The sequence below is a fragment of the Homalodisca vitripennis genome, chromosome 4 (genome assembly GCF_021130785.1).
Source record: "Homalodisca vitripennis isolate AUS2020 chromosome 4, UT_GWSS_2.1, whole genome shotgun sequence".
Taxonomy (NCBI): Eukaryota; Metazoa; Arthropoda; class Insecta; order Hemiptera; family Cicadellidae; genus Homalodisca; species Homalodisca vitripennis.
The window spans coordinates 133,046,260-133,071,024 of record NC_060210.1 but is presented as its reverse complement, the minus strand read 5'-3'; the positions used below and the strand labels follow the sequence as shown (position 1 = coordinate 133,071,024).

The 24,765-nt window shown below is 33.7% G+C and overlaps 2 protein-coding genes across 4 annotated transcripts; both read right to left on the bottom strand.

The window, feature by feature from the left end:
* Positions 1-3,388: 3,388 nt before the first annotated feature.
* Positions 3,389-17,983, bottom strand: LOC124360188 (carbonic anhydrase 2-like). Of its 3 annotated transcripts, XM_046813578.1 has the most exons (7): positions 17,947-17,983; positions 16,718-16,805; positions 10,978-11,187; positions 10,216-10,366; positions 8,642-8,747; positions 3,986-4,216; positions 3,389-3,580 (listed from the first exon to the last, which is right to left on the bottom strand). In XM_046813578.1, exons 2-7 carry the CDS (start codon positions 16,785-16,787, stop codon positions 3,464-3,466), a joined length of 885 nt encoding a protein of 294 aa, XP_046669534.1. In that variant the 5' UTR covers positions 16,788-16,805; positions 17,947-17,983; the 3' UTR covers positions 3,389-3,463. The 3 variants fall into 3 exon arrangements, 2 of the variants coding, with proteins under 2 accessions (XP_046669534.1, XP_046669535.1); XR_006922220.1 differs by lacking the exon at positions 17,947-17,983 and having other exon boundaries at positions 3,865-4,216; positions 16,718-16,830; XM_046813579.1 differs by lacking the exons at positions 10,978-11,187; positions 17,947-17,983 and having other exon boundaries at positions 16,718-16,827.
* A 4,364-nt stretch (positions 17,984-22,347) lies between these two features.
* LOC124361198 lies at positions 22,348-24,146 on the bottom strand. The gene is made up of 2 exons (XM_046815237.1): positions 23,750-24,146; positions 22,348-22,818 (listed from the first exon to the last, which is right to left on the bottom strand). Exons 1-2 carry the CDS (start codon positions 24,092-24,094, stop codon positions 22,348-22,350), a joined length of 816 nt encoding a protein of 271 aa, XP_046671193.1. The 5' UTR covers positions 24,095-24,146.
* Between the last annotated feature and the right edge of the window lie 619 nt (positions 24,147-24,765).

The following is a 24,765-nucleotide window of genomic DNA, read 5'->3' as shown; positions in this document are numbered from 1 at the left end:
AATTGAATTGTAAGCAATTAGTAAATGTTTCATAAATAAACAATATCAAGTTCGATGATAGTGAGTGTCCCTCCAATGGATATGTCTGAATGTTAGAGCTCTCTGCAAATGAGGGGATATCTGGAGAACGAATTGAATTGTAAGCAATTAGTAAATGTTTCATAAATAAACAAGATCAAGTTCGTTGATAGTGAGTGTCCCTCCAATGGATATGTCTGAATGTTAGAGCTCTCTGCAAATGAGGGGATATCTGGAGAACGAATTGAATTGTAAGCAATTAGTAAATGTTTCATAAATAAACAAGATCAAGTTCGTTGATAGTGAGTGTCCCTCCACTGGATATGCTTGAATGTTAGAGCAGTCTGCAAATGAGGGGATATCTCGAGAACGAATTAAGTTGTGAATCTTTTATAAATAGACAAGATGAAGTTCGATGATAGTGAGTGTCCCTCCACTGGGTATGCCTGAATGTTAGAGCAGTCTGGCAAGCAGGGGATATCTCGAGAACGAATTGGGTTATAAACATTTAGTTAATTGTTTATAAATAAACAAGATCAAGTTCGATGATAGTGAGTGTCCCTCCACTGGATATGCCTGAATGTTAGAACAGTCTGCAAATGAGGGGATATCTCGAGAACGAATTGAACTGTAAGCAATTAGTAAATGTTTCATAAATAAACAAGATTAAGTTCGATGATAGTGAGTGTCCCTCCAATGGATATGTCTGAATGTTAGAGCTCTCTGCAAATGAGGGGATATCTCGAGAACGAATTGAATTGTAAGCAATTAGTAAATATTTCATAAATAAACAATATCAAGTTCGAAGATAGTGAGTGTCCCTCCAATGGATATGTCTGAATGTTAGAGCTCTCTGCAAATGAGGGGATATCTGGAGAACGAATTGAATTGTAAGCAATTAGTAAATGTTTCATAAATAAACAAGATCAAGTTCGAAGATAGTGAGTGTCCCTCCACTGGATATGCCTGAATGTTAGAACAGTCTGCTGATGAGCGGATATCTCGAGAACGAATTGAATTGTAAGCAATTAGTAAATGTTTCATAAATAAACAATATCAAGTTCGATGATAGTGAGTGTCCCTCCAATGGATATGTCTGAATGTTAGAGCTCTCTGCAAATGAGGGGATATCTGGAGAACGAATTGAATTGTAAGCAATTAGTAAATGTTTCATAAATAAACAAGATCAAGTTCGTTGATAGTGAGTGTCCCTCCACTGGATATGCTTGAATGTTAGAGCAGTCTGCAAATGAGGGGATATCTCGAGAACGAATTAAGTTGTGAATCTTTTATAAATAGACAAGATCAAGTTCGATGATAGTGAGTGTCCCTCCACTGGGTATGCCTGAATGTTAGAGCAGTCTGGCAAGCAGGGGATATCTCGAGAACGAATTGGGTTATAAACATTTAGTTAATTGTTTATAAATAAACAAGATCAAGTTCGATGATAGTGAGTGTCCCTCCACTGGATATGCCTGAATTTTAGAACAGTCTGCAAATGAGGGGATATCTCGAGAACGAATTGAACTGTAAGCAATTAGTAAATGTTTCATAAATAGACAAGATGAAGTTCGATGATAGTGAGTGTCCCTCCACTGGATATGCCTGAATGTTAGAACAGTCTGCTGATGAGCGGATATCTCGAGAACGAATTGAATTGTAAGCAATTAGTAAATGTTTCATAAATAAAACAAGATCAAGTTCGAAGATAGTGAGTGTCCCTCCACTGGATATGCCTGAATGTTAGAACAGTCTGCTGATGAGCGGATATCTCGAGAACGAATTGAATTGTAAGCAATTAGTAAATGTTTCATAAATAAACAATATCAAGTTCGATGATAGTGAGTGTCCCTCCAATGGATATGTCTGAATGTTAGAGCTCTCTGCAAATGAGGGGATATCTGGAGAACGAATTGAATTGTAAGCAATTAGTAAATGTTTCATAAATAAACAAGATCAAGTTCGTTGATAGTGAGTGTCCCTCCACTGGATATGCTTGAATGTTAGAGCAGTCTGCAAATGAGGGGATATCTCGAGAACGAATTAAGTTGTGAATCTTTTATAAATAGACAAGATCAAGTTCGATGATAGTGAGTGTCCCTCCACTGGGTATGCCTGAATGTTAGAGCAGTCTGGCAAGCAGGGGATATCTCGAGAACGAATTGGGTTATAAACATTTAGTTAATTGTTTATAAATAAACAAGATCAAGTTCGATGATAGTGAGTGTCCCTCCACGGGATATGCCTGAATGTTAGAACAGTCTGCAAATGAGGGGATATCTCGAGAACGAATTGAACTGTAAGCAATTAGTAAATGTTTCATAAATAAACAAGATTAAGTTCGATGATAGTGAGTGTCCCTCCAATGGATATGTCTGAATGTTAGAGCTCTCTGCAAATGAGGGGATATCTGGAGAACGAATTGAATTGTAAGCAATTAGTAAATGTTTCATAAATAAACAAGATCAAGTTCGATGATAGTGAGTGTCCCTCCACTGGATATGCCTGAATGTTAGAACAGTCTGCTGATGAGCGGATATCTCGAGAACGAATTGAATTGTAAGCAATTAGTAAATGTTTCATAAATAAACAAGATCAAGTTCGAAGATAGTGAGTGTCCCTCTAATGGATATGCCTGAATGTTTGAGAAGCCTGCCTATCAGGGGATATCTCGAGAACGAATTAAGTTGTGAATCTTTTATAAATAGACAAGATGAAGTTCGATGATGGTGTATATCTCTTAATGGAATTATCTATAAATAGCGAGGCCAGTTTCGCGAACAGGTCTGACGTATATCTTCTTGTTTTAATCATGTTGACAGTTTTATCCAGTTTGGTGATAATTATTTTGTGTTCTATTATTAGATTGCTCTGTTTATATTAATACATGTATTTAATAAAATGTTCTTCCTACATTTTATAATTAGTGGTTATTTAAAAATATTGGGACTGCTACTTTATATTTGTCTACCAATAGGTTTCAAGTTCTTTTGAGTTGTTAAGTCATCACATAATTTTAGCATCCCGTGAGTTTTCGAGATTTAGAAGCTACTATATTGTGGATATTTTTCTTGTCGATTTGGTTGTTTTTTTTTGTCCAAGGGACAAATATATAAGTAAATGTTTCCCAGAAATTCTGAGGGAAAATGTATATTTTTATCAGCGTGAAGTAGTGTAATGTTTAGATTTCAAGTTATCTAACTGCAAATAATCTATTTTATTTATGTATCAAATTTTTTGTTTGTGTTTTTCAATAAGAAAATTCACATCAAAAAAGCTATCTGATAGCTGCAGGCTATCAAATATTACCGAAACTTTTATGCTAACATAAAAAATTAGTTTATATGGGTTTCATACTACAACAGTCATATTGTTAACAATAGAAAACATAACAATTTATTATAAATAATAGTAAAATATTAGTTTAATATTAGAACGTGATGTGCTACTGCAACTTTGGAACGGAGTATATCAGGGGTCTTGAGTTGAAAGGCTGCACTGGTCTGATGTTTTCTCTGTTGACCATGAGATCGTTTGAAAGCAGGTTCCTGAAAGCTTTAACCTACAACAAAAATACATTTGTAACCTGTGAATCGTATATTATATATAATATTTCATTAATAATAATGAGGAGTTTAATACCGAAAAATTTTGTAACGAATATTTTAAATTATATTTCAACTTTAAATTTAATTTACGATTATCATCAAACATATTTTCTATTTGTGCCACTCCGAAAGTTTTAGCTTGTTGGGCACATTAAGCGAAAGGAAGTACCTAAACGTGGTATCAGTACTGGCACTAATTAAACGTTACAATGAAAGTAATAGTGATAAAATTTATTACCTTAGGACATTCAAATGTCTATAACAAAGGCCTAGAGAGAAAGAGGAATAGTTCGGGTTCAGGTCGTCCACACACGAATCCCAAGTGAGTTAGGTGAGTCATAAGGAGCGAGTATTGTTACCTGTCTGGATGATACGGACATAGGCCGAGGGTAGACGATCCAGAAAACATTTTCGGTGTAGGGAGGCGTGGTGAGAGAACCGGGGCATGTGAAGTAGTTGAAAGGTTCCGCCAGTTCATCAAACCAGTCCAGACTGTCTCTGGCCGCCAGGGTCACCGAGGAGTTGGGGTACCTGATGCTGGGCAGTAGCTCGACCAACCGATCGATCTTGGGGTTATCAACGTCTCCAGCCTGCAATATTTTGGTAAACAGAGTGATTTCAATAACAATTTACAGATGCTGCGAAACTAGTATAACCTACTTCTTTGAAAATAATTTTTCTTGTTGTTTTCATATTTTTACTATTAAATTTACAAAAGGCAATAACTAATTAAAGTGTTTTGATTTAAATTTCTGTGCCATACGAAAGTTGTTTCAAGTAGTTTAAATGAAAAAGTACAGCGTAGTAAGGCTACGAGAGTGACCAGGCGCTCTTGTTGGGTTCTCCATATACAGTCTACACGATAAATTCATATACGCCCGAAAATATTAATCTTTTAATCATGAAAGACCTTTTTATATTGAACGATAATCCTGCAAATCCTATAATTGGGACTTCACTTGATTTAATAATGTAATACGTTTATTTTAAAGTGATCTATTAGAAACCATGGGTGTAGTCCTGGAGAGACCTCGACAGGTCCGGGCACACCTAGTCTGGAAAGAGGAAAGAAAATATAAAAATAAGTTGTCGCATGTTCTATGCTAAGAGACTTTTTATTAGTAACTGGAACATAATTTAAATAGGCATTGCACTGTTTTACGGTGGTGATCAGGAACTCGTCATAGTTCTGCTGTTCTTTAAATTTACATTATAGAAAATTTTATATTACTAAACATCATGTTAAGGTTTAGAATACATACACAAACTTTAGTTTTTAAAATATTTTCATAGAGTAATATAGAACTAAAATAACAGAGAGAAATATCAATGTTAGTCGTTGTTGATCGTTCATTATACAAGACATCGTAAATAACATGTCATTGAACATGATTCAGTGCGTATGTTATGGAAATAAATATAATTTTGTTTTTCAATTAAAAAAAAAACATCATTGTATACACTTAAATTATAAAAAAAATGTAGAAAGAAAATTTTGTTAAATTATTTTTGAGTGAATGAAGACCTCGAATCTCCCTAATGTTACAAGGTAGGCTGTTGTAAATCATTACAAATGAGTTATAAGTATCCTTTACAAATTATGTTATTTTGGTTTTAGGTTTTGCAAGATTTCCTCTTCCTATTTTGAAGTACGAATGATAGCCATAGTATTTTAGCTATTTTTAGCTGGGGATGGATCCTGACGAAAATGCAACACTCGTGCCCTTAAAGTCCGCCCAACATTATTATACCCATTTCTGCAAAATTAATGGTTTGAAAGAGCCTTTGCTTTTAGCTTTTGATATTGATCTAATATGCATTTTTGTAAGTTTAACAGTCATAAAATGTTTGTATTACTCGAGAATCTCCAGGAGATAATACCGCAATGAAAAATAGATTACGTTGAAGAATAGAAATAGAATGGTTGATGAATAGAATAATTCTGTTGAATTTAGTTGGTAAACATTCCGTTCGAATTGTTCAATTGTCTTAGATTGTAATGCTTCATGCATATACAAAACTAATTACTATACAACATAAAAGGTATTAATAAGTTTAAAAGAACTAAGAAAATTGAGTCTGTGAGTAAGCACATATACAATTTTAAATAAATCAAGTTAAACGTGAATAAATATGATGACGTGGATGAATTATGTTAACAGTAAAGTTGTAACCCAACATAAAGAACTCTAAAGAACATAAATAGTGATAAACACATGAACTTTTATGACAGTTCTTATTTTGATACTAATACTGCAACTGCAACGTAACCCCTCGCCAATGTAAAACGAGGTGCCGCAACTAGCGCTCCTTGCGGTGTACTACCCAATTAGTGTCCATAGCAAAGGAGGACAGACTTGCAATGGTCTCCGTATGTAAGTTATCCGGGTCTTATATTTTCATTCTTACTCTATGCATTTTTTCACAATATTAGTCTCCATAAGTTATTACAGTATTCGTTAAAATAAATGAAATGATAATTTTTGTTTTATCGTCAGCTTAACCGCATATTGATACCGAAGGAATATTATAACACTTTTAAAGTTCTTTTGTGTTTTCCTTAATAAATTGTCTTTTTCTATTTTTTGCCCGTAATTTCTTTTACGACAACTTATATAGACTCCAAAGGATTCAAATGTAATTTTTTTTATTATGTAATAAAAACTATGCAATTAATTTAAGACAAGAAGTATGCTCATTCTTTCCATAATGGGCTTCTGAAAATTAAGCGATCAGTATCTGTATAGGCACTCCTAGTTTTAATGATTTACAGAACATTTTCAGTACCATAGTTTAGATTGCCTTGTTTTCGATAAAAAAAAAACATACGTGCGTAGGTCTGAGAAGCTTACTTCGGTAAAAAAACCATAAAAACCATCCCGTCCCTTGTAACTACTTCAAGTGTAAGGGATAGAGTGAAAAATTCCAACTTCCAGCTGTGACTTACTAATAAACATACCAATACTGGTGTTAAATATTTCCACTATACGTCAATGTATGCTAACATACAAACAAGAAGCTTTCGCACTGACTGAATTATCTTATTCTGAAACAAGAAAATGAGGTTTAGCACCAGGTAAACTAACTAAGTCACATTTTATATTTTTAAGTACATTATTACTTTTATTACTAAGTTGATTGAGACTGGTTAACAATAAGTTACTTTCAATTTTGGAGACAAATAATTTGATATGGTTTAAATTTAAAAGAATGAGAACATAAACAATTTATACGGAATATAACTTGCTTCAATATACTAAAATTAAAATTGACATGGCTTTTAATATTGTAAGTTATAGGCTACTTCCATACTATATACATTTAGTAAACAGGGTTAGTATTTTTATATAAAACTTAATCACCATATTATGTTATCAGTTGATTGCTAAATAATAACACACAAAAGACACTACAGATATGTAATTCGAATGGCAGTTTTTAAGATTTATTTATATTTTCCCTCGCCTTTATTAAAATACTAGCAGTTACTCGCGTCTTTGCACGCAATTTAGCAGGCTTTGCATGTGTTGAACACTCCGGGTGTATACAGAAACAATTTATACAGAATATAAAAATAAAAATTGCTTTTAATATTGCAAGTTGTACTTCCATAATATATAAATTTAGTAAACAGTGTCACTATTTCTATATAAAGCTTAGTCACCATATTACGTTGTCAGTTTATTGCTAAATAATTACACACAACAGACACTGCAGATATATATCCTGAGTTAATATGTCATTTGAATGGGAGTTTTTAGGAGTTGTTCATATTTTTCTCCACCTTTATTAAAATACTAGTAGTTACTCGCGGCTTTGCACGAAATTTAGCAGGCTTTGCATGTGTATGAGTACTTCGGGTTCGCGTGAATTATAATTCCGACGGCCATGTTGAGTTTTCCTTGTGGCCACTATCAAGACAGTATGTCAAAAAGTGTATATTTATGGCCATTGTAATTTACTACACATTTGTGTTTTTGTACCATAGCTGATTTTTTCCCACGATCAAGAAAACATATTTAAAAACACAGATCTGAGAAGCCTACTTCTGTTAAAAGACAACTATGATGGGTTTAGTAATCGTATTGAAATGTATAATAATAGTTAGATTGTAACTTTTTCTTTGACATCTGTATTACAGCACTGATCAGGAACTGCATACTTAATAATATTTACTAAAAAGTACAGAATAAACTTTACATTTTCTTATCCAGATAGTTTCTTACTCTGGGCTAATCAGCGGTTTCAGCAAAACTACAAATAAGAATTGTTGTTACTATCACGATATGCTTTCAAGATTATGTGTGAACAAATTAAAGCTAATGGTTTAATTAACAAACTCTTTCAATTAATAATATGTGTTGTTATGTGGTAATGCAACTTTAGAGACCAAGATGGGATTTTTGAAACTTTAGAGACTAGAGGGGTACAGCTCAGAGTGACGTTCAAATTAAGAAATGGCCTATATGTTAACCACATTCCTTAAGAATATTCATGTAAAATTTCAGTACAATTGGTCCAGTAATTTTTACGCGATTGAGTAACACACACGCACACGAACACACACTACCACATAGGTAGAAACCGTTAGATTCTTATACAATAGTATAGATTTAAGTGTGAACTATCTCATTAATAAAACAGGTTCAGTAAAACCTGATGAAATTTAATTTTTAATAGTGCGATTCTTCAATAGTTAGTAATTATTACTCTTTTATAGCTTTTATTTATTAAAAAGTGTCAATAATTTTATTTACTTCATTACTGTAATTTTCATTTTTGACTTTATAAGAGCGAAATATGTGTATTTTTGAATTGATCTCTCTATGGACATTCTACCAATATACAGTTTACGAATTATAGAAACAGTAATACGCGTTCCAATTGCAGCAAAGTTCAGGTTATATAAATCAAGTTACATGGGTCAAATTTAGAATTGGAAAGTTTTATGGAAAGTCTTCTTGGCGAATTACACTATAAACAACAATAACTATTACACAACTGAAGCAACTTACTTTGGCAAAAAATGCTACTACTGCCAAGCCATCTGAGTGCTTTTCTGCTTCTTCTATTGTTTGATATTTCTTTTTGAAATGTACACAGTGACCTTCGATTGCAAATCTGTGGATAGAAAAATACTTATACAACTTATAAAATTAATTTTAGTTTTATTGCTGCACACATGATGTATTATCATTAGACGTATTTTATTGGCCAAGGTAGTTTGAAAACGTTTTTTTTAATTATGTTGTTTGTTAGGCTGTATCAGAGAGAAAAAATAAAAATTCTTCATCAACTTTTTATAACAATTGTATTTAGACGTAAAAGTCAAATTCTCACTAACAAGTTTTCAAAACTATTGATCTTAGAAAAGACATTTTTGGAAGTTTATTAAGTTGGTTTTTGTTCATAATTGGATAAAAAGGTTTTTAAGGATTAATTCTTATAAGTTACAGCCATCTCTGAATTAAAAGTTGATTGTAAAATTTAACTAACTAGTTTGAAGAATGCTAGATACTAATACATGTCTTTTTATTTTTTAGAATTGTATAATGTGAGTTTCAGAAAAAAAGAACATAGCAGTCGACTGACCGAAGTGCTTTTTTTATAATGGTTTTCATCACCACTTTTTTATTTGGTGTTGTGGTTGAATCGGAATAATTCACTTCGTTTTCTTCCATTAGCTGAAAACGAAATAAACAATTAATATACACAACCCGCAAATCCAAATAGTAACAGTCTATACGCTACGTTAATGCTGATTACAGACACCATTCTCTTTGCCTAGTTGTTTACTGCTGGTAGTTTTAGTAAAACATGCTTTAAATGGCATGTTAGTTCAGATCAGATATTTATGTAACGGTTTTTTTAAGTTTCGGTAAAGCTGTCATTCTACTTTGAAAGCATGTGGAAAACATAAACGTGCTTGACGTTCCAAAACGAAAGTTCTCTGTGCAAAACATACATCCATAGCCCGCGAAAAGAAATAGTCACTTCAAAAAGGAGCGACAGTAACCAGGGAGAAATGCCCTCCCTGACATAAAAATGACTGCGCTAGTCCTGCCCCTGGCGGAGTTAGAGCAAACAAACGTGACGCGAAACGAAAGTTTTCCCTCCCTGAAAAACATACATCCATAGCCCGCCAAAAGAAGTAGTCACTTCAGAAATGAATCTAAGTTAATAGCCAGTATATTCATTTAACTAGTGTAATCCGCACGAATGGAGGGCATTTAAAGCGGTGTTGCCATATCGGTTCTAACTACCAGCTCTTCTTTTTATTTATTTTAATGTACGCGTGTTTACGTTTGCGGTAACAGCTGATCATGTTTTTTTTATTGTAACAACTGTTGAGACGAATCAGAAATTTTCTATACACGTAAAACTGGCAACAGTGTCAGGCGCGGTGTATAGTGGGTGGGTGGATGGGGGATTCAGACGAGCCATCTACCATCCGACTATTTTCGTACAGGTTACACTTAGAAAGTGCTCAAGGACGTATTTTCCATCTGATGCATGAAAATAATCCCAGTTCAAATCAACAATAGGATCATTTTGACTAAAAGAAATAAATCACTAAAGACTACTCTACCTTCTGTCGTTTATTTCGTGCTCGCCGCCAAGATTATCTTCCGTTCCCCAATGTACATGCAGATTGGAAAACTCATACTCTCCATGGCAAGTTAATGGCCCGCCAACCAGTCGGGGTGCCATCACACTTTCATTCGCTATTTCGAATTGCACTGAAAAATAAATCATAAAATAAAAATATAATCGTTTTAGGCAGATTGCGGGTAATATGTAGTAAACCTAACTGGGTTTTCTACAAATAACCAATAATTTGACATAAATAATAATTAGGTGTTAATGAAGTGTTCTGATATTTGAAGAAACTTAAAAAAGAAGGTTGAAAAAGTTGGTTCTCGTGGCAGAAATTCAAATAAGTGTTATAACTTTACTCAATATTTTCTTTGCAATATTAGTGTAAAAAGTAAAAGTTATTTTTACTGGGTTTTATTACTTATTATTTTGTAAGGAACTTCACACAGAGGAGCTACAAAATTAGAGAGCCTCTCATATAAGAAGACGACGTGAGAGTGGGTAGGCGGGAAATGGAGTGGTAGTTAAACGTCTGTATTGACAAATAAATAGTATTGTTATGGAGAAAGGCTATCCATGACTAGTAGAAGAGTTTAGATTTTACATTAACTTCAATCATTTTATAATTTCGAGAAAAAATGTAGTAAAATTGACTATTCACTAGAGTAGTGAATATGAAAATGCAAGAACAAACGTCTTATCTAAAAGATAACGGATAACATTATTAATGTTAATAAAAACATAGCACAATTACCCGTTGTCCCAGTATTTCTCATAATGACTCGCACACCATCGTTTAGCATGTTCTCAAACTTAAGGGGTGGCAGTTTGACCTTGGCGGCTTTGCTGGAGCGGATGTTGATGGGCGATTGTAGGGATGGAGTGTGATAAGGTGGCAAATCTCCTTGGGCTGGATTTGGTTTAAAATTTGGGGGTGGGTGTATTTTAGGCCAACCATTTAGTGCTGAAACAAATGCAAAGTAGTATTTTAAGTGATTTCAAGATTTAAGGAATGTTTTCTCAGGCTTGCCTGAATTATGTATATTTATGAGAATGTCTTTCGAAATACCTCCATTTCAAAATAAGAGAACTAACAATTCTGAGGATCGATGGTTAGTGTGTCTAATGGTATCTAATGTGCAAGATTTGAAGGAAATATTGGATTCCCTTTGGTGGAGTGTAGTTGACATTTCTCAATTCCTATCAAATACTAGTTCATATAATTATAATATTTTGATTTTTTAGTGATATTTTGATTTATATGTAGTGCATTAGTATTGAACTCGCGCATTTTATATTTGAATTTCATCTTTATAAGTTATACTCTTCTATTTGTTTTTGATTTGATTTGGTATTTTTATACCCCAGAGCGGACAAAGCAAGTTTACATTATGGATAGGCTCGTTTCCATGCAAAGTATACCAGACATACTAAGGGTGAATAAGTGCCTGATAATAGTGACGTAATTTAGTTTCAAGGCCAGAAATACCAAGATCTCGGTGGAGATACCAATCAGCAAAACTCTAAAGGTATCTGAAAATTTAGAGAAAGCGAACTGAAGGAAATGTTTATTTTGGTTTGTTTCAATAGTGACGTTTTCCTTAATTCTTAAACACTATATTATAGTAAGATCTCCATTTTTTTAAATCTCACCCCTAAGATAAGGCTTTACCTTTTTCCGTTTTGGAGTTATCTTTGACTCAAAGAAGTAATTTGTTTTCTTCTCCTTACTATGATCACTAATTTTAACTCATACAACAACTCTAAACGTTAAGTTTAAGCTACAGTTCCCCTTCTTCTTAGTGCAGCATCTGGAATGTAACACTGTCTCAGACTTGACTCCCGGTTTCTGGAGTCATGTTCGTCTGAAGAGACACAAAAAGTTCGACAACGAAGAAACTCAAAACGAACTCTTAACATCGTTTCGACATCAGAAACACCTAGACTACAACATATAAAAACATAGTGTAATCTAGGTGAAGAGGCATTCTCATTGACTCATCAGCTGCACAATTCAGTGCACTACGATATTTGTGACACGATCTCCAAGCACGGTGGAACAACAGAGTGTTCTACACTTAAAAATCCAAACTCCAGATGTCAAGTCTGAGACAGCGTCAGATTCTGCACTAAGGGAAAGGTGAACTGAAGCTAAACATAATATTCACATTGAATCAACCCTTCCCATCATTGCTTTTAGCAACTGTACTATTCAATTGATAAAGTTCAGTGAGTGTCCCTACAACAATCAAAAGGAAATGATTTTAAATATTAATAAATGTAAATAATACATATCATTTTCAATTTATTTATTTTTCGTGCTAGGCCTTTCAAAACCGAAGCATTCTTCATCAACCGACTCCACAAATAAATATTTACATAATTTTTATTACAATTAAAATACCATATCATGTAAATATGTAAATACAATGATTTTGGAAATATTTCAGCCAGTATGAAAATTAGATGTGTCACCTAAATATGGGTTAAATAAGGTTGCAACCTTATGGATTTCCAGGAGTGGCACATCACTAACGACAAGTATCGAGATTCTGGTATGCAAGGGTAATTTTATATGTCTAGTCTACTGCGGGAGATGACTTTTGGAGTTGGTAGGGTTCGTTCCCAAAGAGTCAAAGGTTCTTGCCAGCCTAGACATACTGTAAGGATGTGCCAGCCCTGCCTTCTTTGACTGAACAGGCTGGTTCAGAGCTGGCTTTCCCTTCTTCCGAGGGGACATGACTTAACATTAGTGACCTAAATTGTTCCCTCATAAATCTCGACAGGAGGCGGCCCCTATCCCAAACCTGACCCATCCCGAATATCCTAGCACTCCGGAAAGAGTGCTAAGGTCCTTATAGGACTAGGTGCAATATTCTAAGCTTCTTGTCTTAACAGAGCAAAAAATGTAACATGATAAAATCTCATAATGATTGTACTCAGTTTATTTCAAACTGGTTTACTCTGTGATTTTCTCGTTGTCTTTATAGTCACCCATAAAACATTTGGAAATATGTAAGAATTTGTTACTCTTAAATTTGTCCTCTTGATTCTAATACAGTAGAGTACTTAATTGGCCCAAAAGGAATGTAATTACTAGGATTCTAGTTTATAGTAACTGTATAATACGATATCACACGGACGGACAGACATACAGTAAGACAGCGATTTTAAATAGGACGTGCGGGATCTCAATAGTTAGTTGCCTAATGCAGATAGTAGCCTGTACGGCCTTAACACTTTCCGTAGTAACTGAAAAACAGAACGGTGAGTTTTCTATTGACTCCAAAATTTAACCAACTTGATAGGACTCTCTCACAATCAAATGTACGCCGCAATGGGTCATGCACAAGTATACAGTATGAGTTAAAAGTATGGATACACTCTGTTTAGTTTTTGATGGATAAAGATGGAGGGATGGAACTCGGGACACCTTTTCGGAAATAGCAGTGAACTTTTTAGACACTGTTAGGCTACAACTTTGCCCATTTCCCCAAAATGAGATTTGGAGGTGAGGGTGGGGGTAGCTCAAAATTTTTAAATGTAAAGACCCATTAAGTGACACCTTATTTGAAGGAGCAAAGAATGATCAAGAATGTACTGCTTAAATTGTATGCTATATTGTAGTTCATTGCAGTTATGTTATGTTGCTCTTCTATAGTTACATTTTATACTGATGTTTTGACTTGCATAGAAAATCTTTGTGTTATATTGTGTAAATAAATTATTCTTATTCTGTAAGGTTATGATAAAAAAGAACAGTGGAAGCTAGAGCTAAATGACATATAAAGGGTAAAAAGCTCCTCCTTGAAAAACCCAAAATTGTAGATAATGTGAGTACCTTTATATAATTAGGTATCTAATTATAAGGTAAAAATTGTTAATTTTAATACGAGTAATTTAAAAATATTACTAATATACATTTTAAATTATGTCAAATTTTATTGGAAGTAACTAAACATCAAAGTGGTAAGTAGTAAAAAAAAGTTATATTTGTGTTATGATTTGTGCCCAGTATGAAATGGCAGGTTATTGAAATTAATTAAGTTAAAAGCATGGATGGCTCCTGCTCAACCTCCAATGGGCAAAGATAGAAAAATGAAACTTAGTACACTCCTCTAGGAAACAAAAGCGCACCATTTTCCCAGAATGTGCTTTTTAGGGGGAATTTAAATGGAAAGTTACACTAGCATTATAAATATAGTAATTGCAATTACGTTAAGCACATACAACGGCTAAAATACTAACCTCTGTATTTTATGGCAGATGATCAAACTGCTCTCCCAAGACAGTTTGACAATATTCAAGTCTGTTGTAGGAACTTTAATGGCAGATGTATGGATACACGCGGTGTTTTTTTTTTATTTTCGCTACTATTCTGTCCTTAATGCGGTTTCGTTTTATAGAAATTCTTTTTAATATCTATCCCTCTATCGTTATTCATCACACAATAAACAGAGTGTATCCATACTTTCAACTCACACTGTATAGTTTTTATTGCACTGATTACGAGTTTATTACAAAACATACTTGTAGAGTTATTGTATTACGCTTTATAAATGCACTACAGAGAAGTTGAATATATAGCAAGAATGCACTACATTCATTGCTATGTAATTGGAATACAAAATTAAGTTGTCTACAGTTCCAAGTTCACTATAAAATCTTTTCTTTTATGGATAAAAAATAGCAAATTTTTAAACGTTTGAAAAATTAGTAAATTATTCATGTATTTACTAACTATACCCTCAATCCAATTTTATCAAAACTCGTCCATTTAGTCAAATAATGCTTATGTACATTCTCATACATACTCTTATATAGACATTTTCCTAAAACTGACTTGACTTCGGGGAATGTTACTGACACAAATATTAATTGCAAATTAAATTATATGTTTTAAAGATCACAGTACTTTGTTGTATGGGATAGAGTAAAGTGCAAACATATTCTAACTGTTTTAGGACTGGAATAACATTTCAGTTAGACATCCAACAGAAAACTCAAGAATTACTGGTGATTCCAAAATCAGAGTTAAACACTGCAAAGTAATATTCCGTTGTATTTATCTGTTGCAGAATCCTGTCGAATTGACCTCTCCTGTGAGATGGAACCGTTTGCAGATATATGTCATGCCGATTAACCATCTCAATACAACCAGTTTTAATTTTACAATAAATTGATTTTATTTGAATGAATTTTAATTTACCTTTGTCTTATTTACTAACGATTCCACTAACACAGGTGTCTTGTGAAAGAGTATTTTCGAAGTTAAAGTTAATAAAGACGAGATTAAGAGCAACAATGACTGTAGAAAATTTAGAAGCATTTGTTTTGATGCACACGGAGAGAGACATATTGATTAACATTGACTCAAGTGTGGTTATTGATTAACTGTGTGAATCGAGCTCTGAAATGAGAAGACTTTTGATCGTCTAGTTCAGTACTGTATTGAGTCAAGTTTATGCTATATGATTATGATTGTCCCATTATTGAGGATTTTTTATATATTTCAAAGTGAGAATAGTATGTCGGCAAACGCAGTCTATCTACTGTAGACAACACTTTGGGAACTAAAATAGTGAGTCTAGTTTATACAGCAACCTTTTTTGTTAGCAAGTGATATTTTGTTTAAGTTTAGGTTTGTACACTTTTCAGTGATAATTTTAATTTAATGTAAATTTTACGTCAACTCTCCAGTACTACAAACTTAGCGCTAAATGAACGTTTACAGCCGCTCTAACTCTCTCTGTTCCAGAGGAAGGCAAGATTCGTGGTTATTTTGTGCTGAACTCATTGGTAGAAATAAAACAATCAAGAACTATAGAAGTGAATTATTCCACACAAGAACAAATTTGTACATCCCACTTTTCAAATATTTGAAAACTACTGCTAAAAGATTAAAATATGAATGTGTTAGTATCTTAATAAGTTTAATTCAGAAAAGGTTCAGTAAATTGAATTTATATTAAACTGTAAGATCATTTGTTTCGCTAACTGAGCCTGGTAATGGAATATGTACATTTGTTACATTAACTAGTAGACTATCAAGACTATAGGTAGCACTCATTCTGCAAGTCATTCATCTAATGCAAAGTTCAGTTTGGACTACACCATAACAAATCTTTATACTCCTTCCAAAACAAACAAAAATCAAACTAGATAGACATGTAAAAAAAATAGAAGAAACTTAAAAGACTTTGAAGCGTTGTTACCTTAAATTGATAATATAAAACTTTCGGATGCATAATAATAAACTTCAAAATCTGTACAATTTGCGTTTTTATGGTTAGTTAAAGATAACGAACTTCAGAGTAACTCTGGCCTTGTAAATTTCTAGAGTTAACAGAAAATTTTATCATCTTTCAAGATAAGTGCTGAAGGTATTATGATTAATTCAGAGGGAAAAGTAAATTTTAAAAAGAACTGAAAATTCTTAACTTGACGTAAGTCATATTTCACCCATATACTATTGTACAAACAGAGGACTTTACCCTTTGGACAGTTGGTATTCAAGTATGCAGTGGCAAGACTGCAGAATGTCAGCACCACGGCTCCTCGCATCTTCTAGGTCCTTAAGTCCTGGAAAACCAAGTCGAAGCTAGAGCTGAAAAGTCAAAAACCGAGCAAACATAGCTAGAGGTTGAGTGGCCTTGGATATTTACAGATTTAAGCCTTCTCATGTATGACGTAAGTAACATAATGGGAGTAGAAGCCGAGGAAACAGGTCTGCGGTTGATGAGGCTCACCACTAGCACAATTTACCACATCATGGTTTCATTGCGACACAGATACATACGTCGTTAATAACAAAATGGGAGAAGTTGGAGCTGGAAAATGCTCTCAGGTTGTTAAGGCTCTCATATCACCACATAAAAATAACTTTGAAATTATTATGAGGAATCTTTCTTTTAGAATAATAATGTTGCAATAAGTGGGCCATTTTTGTAAAAGTCTTCTAACATTTTTACTATAAACGTAAAAAATATACAAGTAATCAATATTGTATAATTTACATTTTTCTAACACTAATCTTTCTGGTCCAATTTCAAAAGGTCTGGTATGCCAATTAATAAGACGAATGGCAGCAGATGACCTGTATCATGCAACAAATGCAAGACCAGAAATTTGGTTTGATCTAGAAACTATTAATACTAAATTGAAAATAGGCATGGTGTTGGATATTCATGAAACATATTTTTATGTGTGTAACATATCTAACATTTCACTTTAACTATTGCATTCACTCACTTTGGGATATAGGCCTGTCAAAAAATACAGATTTTAGCTTTTTCGTATTAAGTGATGTTTGGAAAACACACACACACACACACACACACACACACACACACACACACACACACACACACACACACACACACACACACACACACATTTTTAAACAATATTTTCAAACAACTGAATCATGTGATTAGTTGAAAATTTAGGCCAAAAGCTAACAACAAATTAATCATATAGTTAAAGGCACTTTATGTCTTACGCCTCAACACTAAAACCATCTACTACTCTCTATAAGCATATGCAGGAATTTCAAATTCTGAAAGGATGTCCTTTTTTAATACAAGTCCTCCAAAACTAAGTTTTCTTGTAAACTGATAGTTCAAATTAAATAAAACCCTGTCTACAATAACAAGTAATAAAAGTAATGTTAAAATAATAATGGAAGTTACGTGGTAAATTAGCTTATATTAAATTAACTTACCCAAAGACAGGGAATATAGTTAATAATGAACGTTTGGTTTTTCTTTGCTTTATGTATACAGATTGCACGTGTTTGTGTAGGTCATATTGATCTATGTCCCATTTACTGCAGTTCATCATCATTTATTCTCATTTTAAATGTTTCATTGCTAAAAAGCTATTGAGAGAATAATTACTACTAAAAGTTGTTCAAGATCGTTAAGTTTATGTTTTTCAATCGCGATCATGTTATTAATTAGTGAAAAATTACTTTTAAATGCCCAGTTAAAGGTGAAACAGCAAATAGATCGTTTCCTTTTCTGAAACAGCTATGAGTAATTAATACAAAGGTTTATTGCTATAAGAGGTGCAGTGGTGGGAAAGATATACTCAATTAAAATATGTCGATGCTCATTTAGGCAGAACGCTTACTGTGCTTATTAAAGTAAGTATACGTGTAAATATTTATTACTGAAACAGGTCTACATATATTTTTAATATTCAAGGTCACATTAAATTTAAAATGTAATATCTTAAAAATGAATAAGTTTTATAATATATATTCAACGTAATTGTATAAAGATAACAGAGCCTAAATTATTCTCCCTTGTAAAAATACAAGGGAAACATTTCACTAAATTTCACATGAAATCGAGTAGTCGATAGCTAAATGAACCGAATATATAAGTGAACCTATTCATCCAAACCCCCATAAATTGGTATAGTTTTATGTGGGGCTAGAAGAGGGACCTGTTTAAACCTATTTTTATATTCTTACATTCTCCAACCCATTTATCGCTTATCCAACATTTTTCCTTGCTCACCGACATATCGTATTTTTTAGAATTGATATATTTTATATCCTTATAAGTGATTAACTATTAATTAAGATTTGCATGTCACTAGCCTGCGTAAAGACTGATTCGCAAAGAGTATTATCTATTACCACTCTACTAATGTACCATATCATTAGATATATATCAATGCAGTAAGGTTTAAATTCTGTAAGCTCAAAACACATTTTGTTTAATTATCAGGTTCCCAAAACGTCAGAAAACTACTTATTAGACAGAACTTATCTATAGATAATGTAACCAAAAATTATTATAAAGAAACTAGCCGTTACCCGAGGTGTCGCACACAATTTACTTGGCTTTGAAAGGGTATGAGCACAGGCTTGAGGGAATTATATTTCCGACGCCACGCAGCGTTTTGTTTGCCTTGTATATATGATCAATAAAATTTGTCAAAAAGTTTATATTTATGGCCACAGTACTTATGACTCCTGTTTTAGTTTGTATAAATTCTATAAATTTGTATAAACTGCATTAGTCTGATTTAATTTTATTGCAATGAATTATAACAAGTACTTGCTCCACATATTTATTAGATTAGAAAATCCTTAAAAAACTCTTCATTGATTGCCTTTTTTATAAATAATGTCTCTAAAACTCATCATCTTTGGGTTTTATATGTGAACAGGAAGCTCTCACAAAGTTCTAGCGGATATGAGGATAAATACTTTTTAGCGGATATAAGGATAAATAGTATTTAGCAGATATGAGAAGAAATAATGTTAACCCAACTATATTACTTATGCTCTATTATTGATATCATGGGGTACTTACAGTATTGAAGATTGGGTGCCTGAAATTGTTACTAGTAGTGTTGCTTCTCAACATCGTTCGTACCTACTTGAAAATAATATTTGAAAATATATCAAATATTTACAGATAGCCTACATTTAATTTGTATTCGTAAAAAAAAAAAAAAAAAAAAAAAAAAACACTTAAGGAAGTTGTAAAATGTTTTCCATTCTGAAGTTAAGGAATTTCTATGCATTGAACAATCAATGTTATTCGTGAGTGCCTTGAACGACGTCGTATTCGTTTTTAATGTGCGAATAGCATTGCATGTTTCCAATCGACGTCCCTTAGTAAGTTTTGTTAATCCATTTCTGTGTATTCGCACGATAAACACTTTACACTGCAGACTCTAAAGAAATAAGATTAAATTCTACAATAGGTACTTTTGTAAATTTTAAACATTATAGGAATTAATTATTGTTTATTTACAAAATTATTACATATTACATGTAACTTCTATGTGAAACCAATACTTGGGTTACAAAAAGATGAAGTGTGACGGTATGAGAACGTGTAACTCCAATTTTGAAAATATAAACTCTAAACAGCTCTAATATAAATAAGAATCTCAATATCGTAAATTTTTAGATGTGGAAACACTAGGTTGCAGTAACGTGTCTTATCGGAAGTAGTTTGTACCAATTCCAAAAATAGGATATTAAAAAAAGAAACATATTTTTACGTAGTGGCTCTATTGTGAAACATTAATACAAAAGTAAAATGTATAACAACCCTGTTACATTTTCTTGTAATACATGGGAGTAAAATTTCCAGGCCCGTGCTGGGTACGTCGAAAGGGCGGGGAACAGGGGTGGTGAGGGCGCTAACCAACTGTGACACCGGGGGGTCTGGGGGGTATGGAATACCCCCCAGGTTGGGGGGGTCCGGGGGTTCCCCCTCGGGAATTTTTGAAAATTTTTAGATCGTTACTCGCAGTCGCGCGCCTGCAAAGTGCAGTTGTTTGAATTCTTCAAGAAATTAAATCCATTTTATACGTGAAGAAATCATTGACGCTCATTGTAACAAAAATAACAAATAGTTTTCTTTACATGTTACTATTTCAATTTATGTTTTCAAATTTGAATTAAACCTTAGCTCAGTCATTATTGAGATTAGTGGTACATTCGTTTCTATATACTGAAAAGAGAGTTGCATTGATGCGTTAATGCCTGTTTCTCGGTGTTTTAGTGACTAGAATATTACAACACGGTTCTGTGTAGTTTAATAGCACAGCCGATTGAAGCAGATTTATACCGAAAACTATATGAGGCTATTCAAACATCGAGACAGTTTAACAAAAATAAATTAATTCAAAATATCCACAGATTGATAAAAATGTCACGTACATGAATTAATGAAATGAATGCAATAATGAATTTATTTCCATTATTTACAATTAATTTACAAGCACATTTTTATCTTGGAAGTTGAAAGACCATCGATTCCAGTAGCGATCGATGGCTTGCAGCAAATTATTGACATTATGGGAATCGTCGTTAAAAAGACCTAAAACACTTATTTAAAATCAGTAATATTTAGCTCATGTCGGTTTACGCCGTGCTACTACCCTACCAGCTGTTCTGCGTTCCGCACGACCCGACGTGACGTGGCAACACTGTCACCGAACGTTGCCAAGAATCTCCCCGAAGACGCAGACTTACTAATCCGCTTCTGGTTTTAATTCTACTTTAGTAACGAATAGAGCAGTTGAGTCTGCACAAATTTCTCTTCACATAACCAACTCAAACTATTAATTAGTCTAAATAATGAGCAGAAGTGATCTTAAAAAATTTAGTATACAACTGTATACGTACTTTAAATATATGCATTTTTATTTATATATTCCTTAAAACTTTTATTCAATTTTACCGTTAATGCTTAGTATTTTTTACAAAAGAATATTTGCTTGCAAATAATTTATGATCATGTGTAGGCAACATTAGCAAATATTGTAGGCTACTAATAAATAAATATAAGACCAATCAATTAAGTCAATGACAGAAAAATGCATTTTCATTATTTAATTAGAAAATAAACCCCCAATTACCGAAAAATGAAACATAAAGCTCCAGTTGATGCGGCTACAATGGCACGAGCGCTCTAGTGACCAGAGATTTGTTACTAATACTAAAGCTGTATTTACACGGGTAGAGTTGTGGGTAATAGTAGAGTATCTAGTAGAGCCACTATCTTGTTCACTCTACCGATTTACAGAAGCCGCTGTTCACACACAGTAGAGTGTTGATGATAGTGAAGTGTGTGCCTCTTTTAAATTCCTCAAAATGAGTTTTGTTGTAAAAAAAGGAAATTAATTAGATCAGTAATTCCTAGGTTTTTAAATGTGCTTCTAAGAGAAGTTGCTGAGGCTATAGATGATGAGGCAAATAGACAACGAACCAGAGGTTTGTGAAGCGATCTCCGAAGTACTTAATGATTCAATAAAGGTAAGTAGCAATACAAGTTTATAGATTTAGTTTATTTCAAAAATAATTAAAATAGTGATAAATATAAGAAAAAAAATTCTGTTAACTCTAGTTACGTCCTCAGGTATTGTAATCCAATAAACTAGGCAACTTAATGAAAATTAAACATGTACCAATTAGGTTAAATAAAAATCTTGTTTTCCAAAATACACTTTTATTGATAATTAATTGACGGTTTGACAATTAATTGAACTGGTAGACGGTACATTTTCAGTTTTCGTTTAATTACATCAGAAGTGGTGTTGTTAATATTACATCCATTTTCAATGGAATCAGTTTGGTCAAATTCCAAAATTACTTCCTGAGGGATACCTCCTTGGTCGATAAACACCAAATCAGAGGCTGTTGAAGGGCGACTATCGTTGACTGAGTCCATGTGTTCTCTTGAGAGATAATACTTAATCTGTGTTTCATTAAAATACCCTGGATTTCACTTTGAGCTAGCAATGCTTTTGCCGTTGGTAATACTTTTAGGCTAGCTGCAACAAAGTTGCCAAATGCGTCATGTTCATTTGTATTGTTTTCGTTTTCATATACAGATTCGGTGACATGACGGAGATTCTGTACTGCATCAGCTAAATGTTCAATCTTTCTCTTCTTAATCTTTTCTTTGGCCTTTTCTGATGCCGATCTCTTGACGGAAAATATATCCCGGATGGGCTGTGCCTGTGTTTGAGTTGTTGACTCCAAATTGGAATCAGGGTCATCGATAATTGGCTCAAGCTCTTTTTCCTCTATGTTTTGGGTCTTCTGTATAACAGATTCCTGAAAAAGAATAAAACGATATAATAATTATAGTCTCATTAATTTCTTGTTTTTGTTACAGGTACCAAATAAAGAAGAATGGCAACATATTGCTGAGGGTTTCGAGAAAAGTTGGAACTTCCCCAACTGTTGTGGGGCTATAGACGGGAAACACATTGTAATTAAAGCTCCTTCCAATTCTGGTAGTGAATACTTTAACTACAAGGGAAGCAATAGCATTGTACTTATGGCTGTAGTTGACCACCGGTACCGCTTTGTATATACGAGCGGTTTTAAAGGGGTTTTAAAGGATCAAACTCTGATGGAGGTGTATTTCAAAATTGTGGACTGTACGAAGCATTAGAAAACAATTTATTACCTGATGGCCTATTTCTTGTCGGGATGACGCTTTTCCGTTGAAAATGTGTTTTATGAAACCTTACACTGTATACAGAAGACGCCTTACTGTTATGGAACAAGTTTACAATTACCGGTTGAGTAGGGCAAGAAGAATTTCTGAAAACGTATTTGGAATACTGGTCAGCCGTTTTCGGGTTTTTGAGTGACCCTTGTCAGTGCATACTACTACGTTAAAAAAGTAGTTAGCGCTTCATGTTGCCTTCATAACTGGCTGACAGTCACGTCCCCTGCGACATATTGTGCCCATGGTTCAGTTTATAGTGAAAATTTGGATACCGGAGTTGTAATTCCTGGCAATTGGCGGCAAGAAATTGGTGAACTACGAAGTCTTGAGCCTTATGGTGGTCCTCAGTCAACAAAAATGGCTAAAAAAATGAGAAACCATTTAAAAGATTACTTTAGCGGCGAAGGAGCTGTACCATGGCAGTATAAAAATGTGTTTTGATCTTGCTTGTTACTAAGTATGCATCAAGAATATTAGTTTATTAATGTATTGTGTAGTATATAATATATTAAAACAATGTTTACTCACCACAGAGTCTTCAGTTTTTTTATTTCCTTTTGCACTTTTAATTATGTTATCCATTACAGGGAACCATTTTAGGTTAGGTACATAAACTTCAGTAGAGCCCGATCCATATTTCTTCGACTTCTGTATTTCAATGCACTCTTGGTTGTAAGTGCATCTGAGGTTTTTTATTTTCTGCTTCAGCTCGTTAACTCCAAAGCCAGCAATTCCCAACCTTTGTACGATTTCCACCTCTGCGGCTTGTCTTTTGTTTCGATTTCTATAATGAATAGTACCGAGATTCCACAGGCAGTCATATTCATGGTACAACTCCATGAGTTTACAAGTTTGCTCTTCAGTAAACTTCATATTCACACAGAACGACAGAACACGCCTGAACACACGAAAGTTAAACAATACAAGTCTCAAATACAGCTTAAGACAGCTTCACTCTACTAGAAACTCTACTCTACTATTGACTAATCACGTTTACACAAGTATAGTGTGGAGGAAAGTGAACATTTGGCCAGTGGTGGGGGAAGTAGAGTAGAGATACTTTGCCACATGTTGCTAGTAACTCTACTCTACCACCTACTAGCTACTTGCCTAGATACTAGCCGCTAGTGAGTGTTTACACGGGTAGAGTTACTCTACTAGATACTCTACTATCACCCTCAACTCTACCCGTGTAAACCAGCCTTGAATGTTAGTGCAGTCTGGCAAGCAGGGGATATCTCGAGAACGAATTGGGTTATAAACATTTAGTTAATTGTTTATAAATAGACAAGATCAAGTTCGATGACAGTGAGTGTCCCTCCACTGGGTATGCCTGAATGTTAGTGCAGTCTGGCAAGCAGGGGATATCTCGAGAACGAATTGTGTTGTAAAAATTTAGTTAATTGTTTATAAATAAACAAGATCAAGTTCGATGATAGTGAGTGTCCCTCCACTGGATATGCCTGAATGTTAGAACAGTCTGCTGATGAGCGGATATCTCGAGAGCGAATTGAATTGTAAGCAATTAGTAAATGTTTTCATAA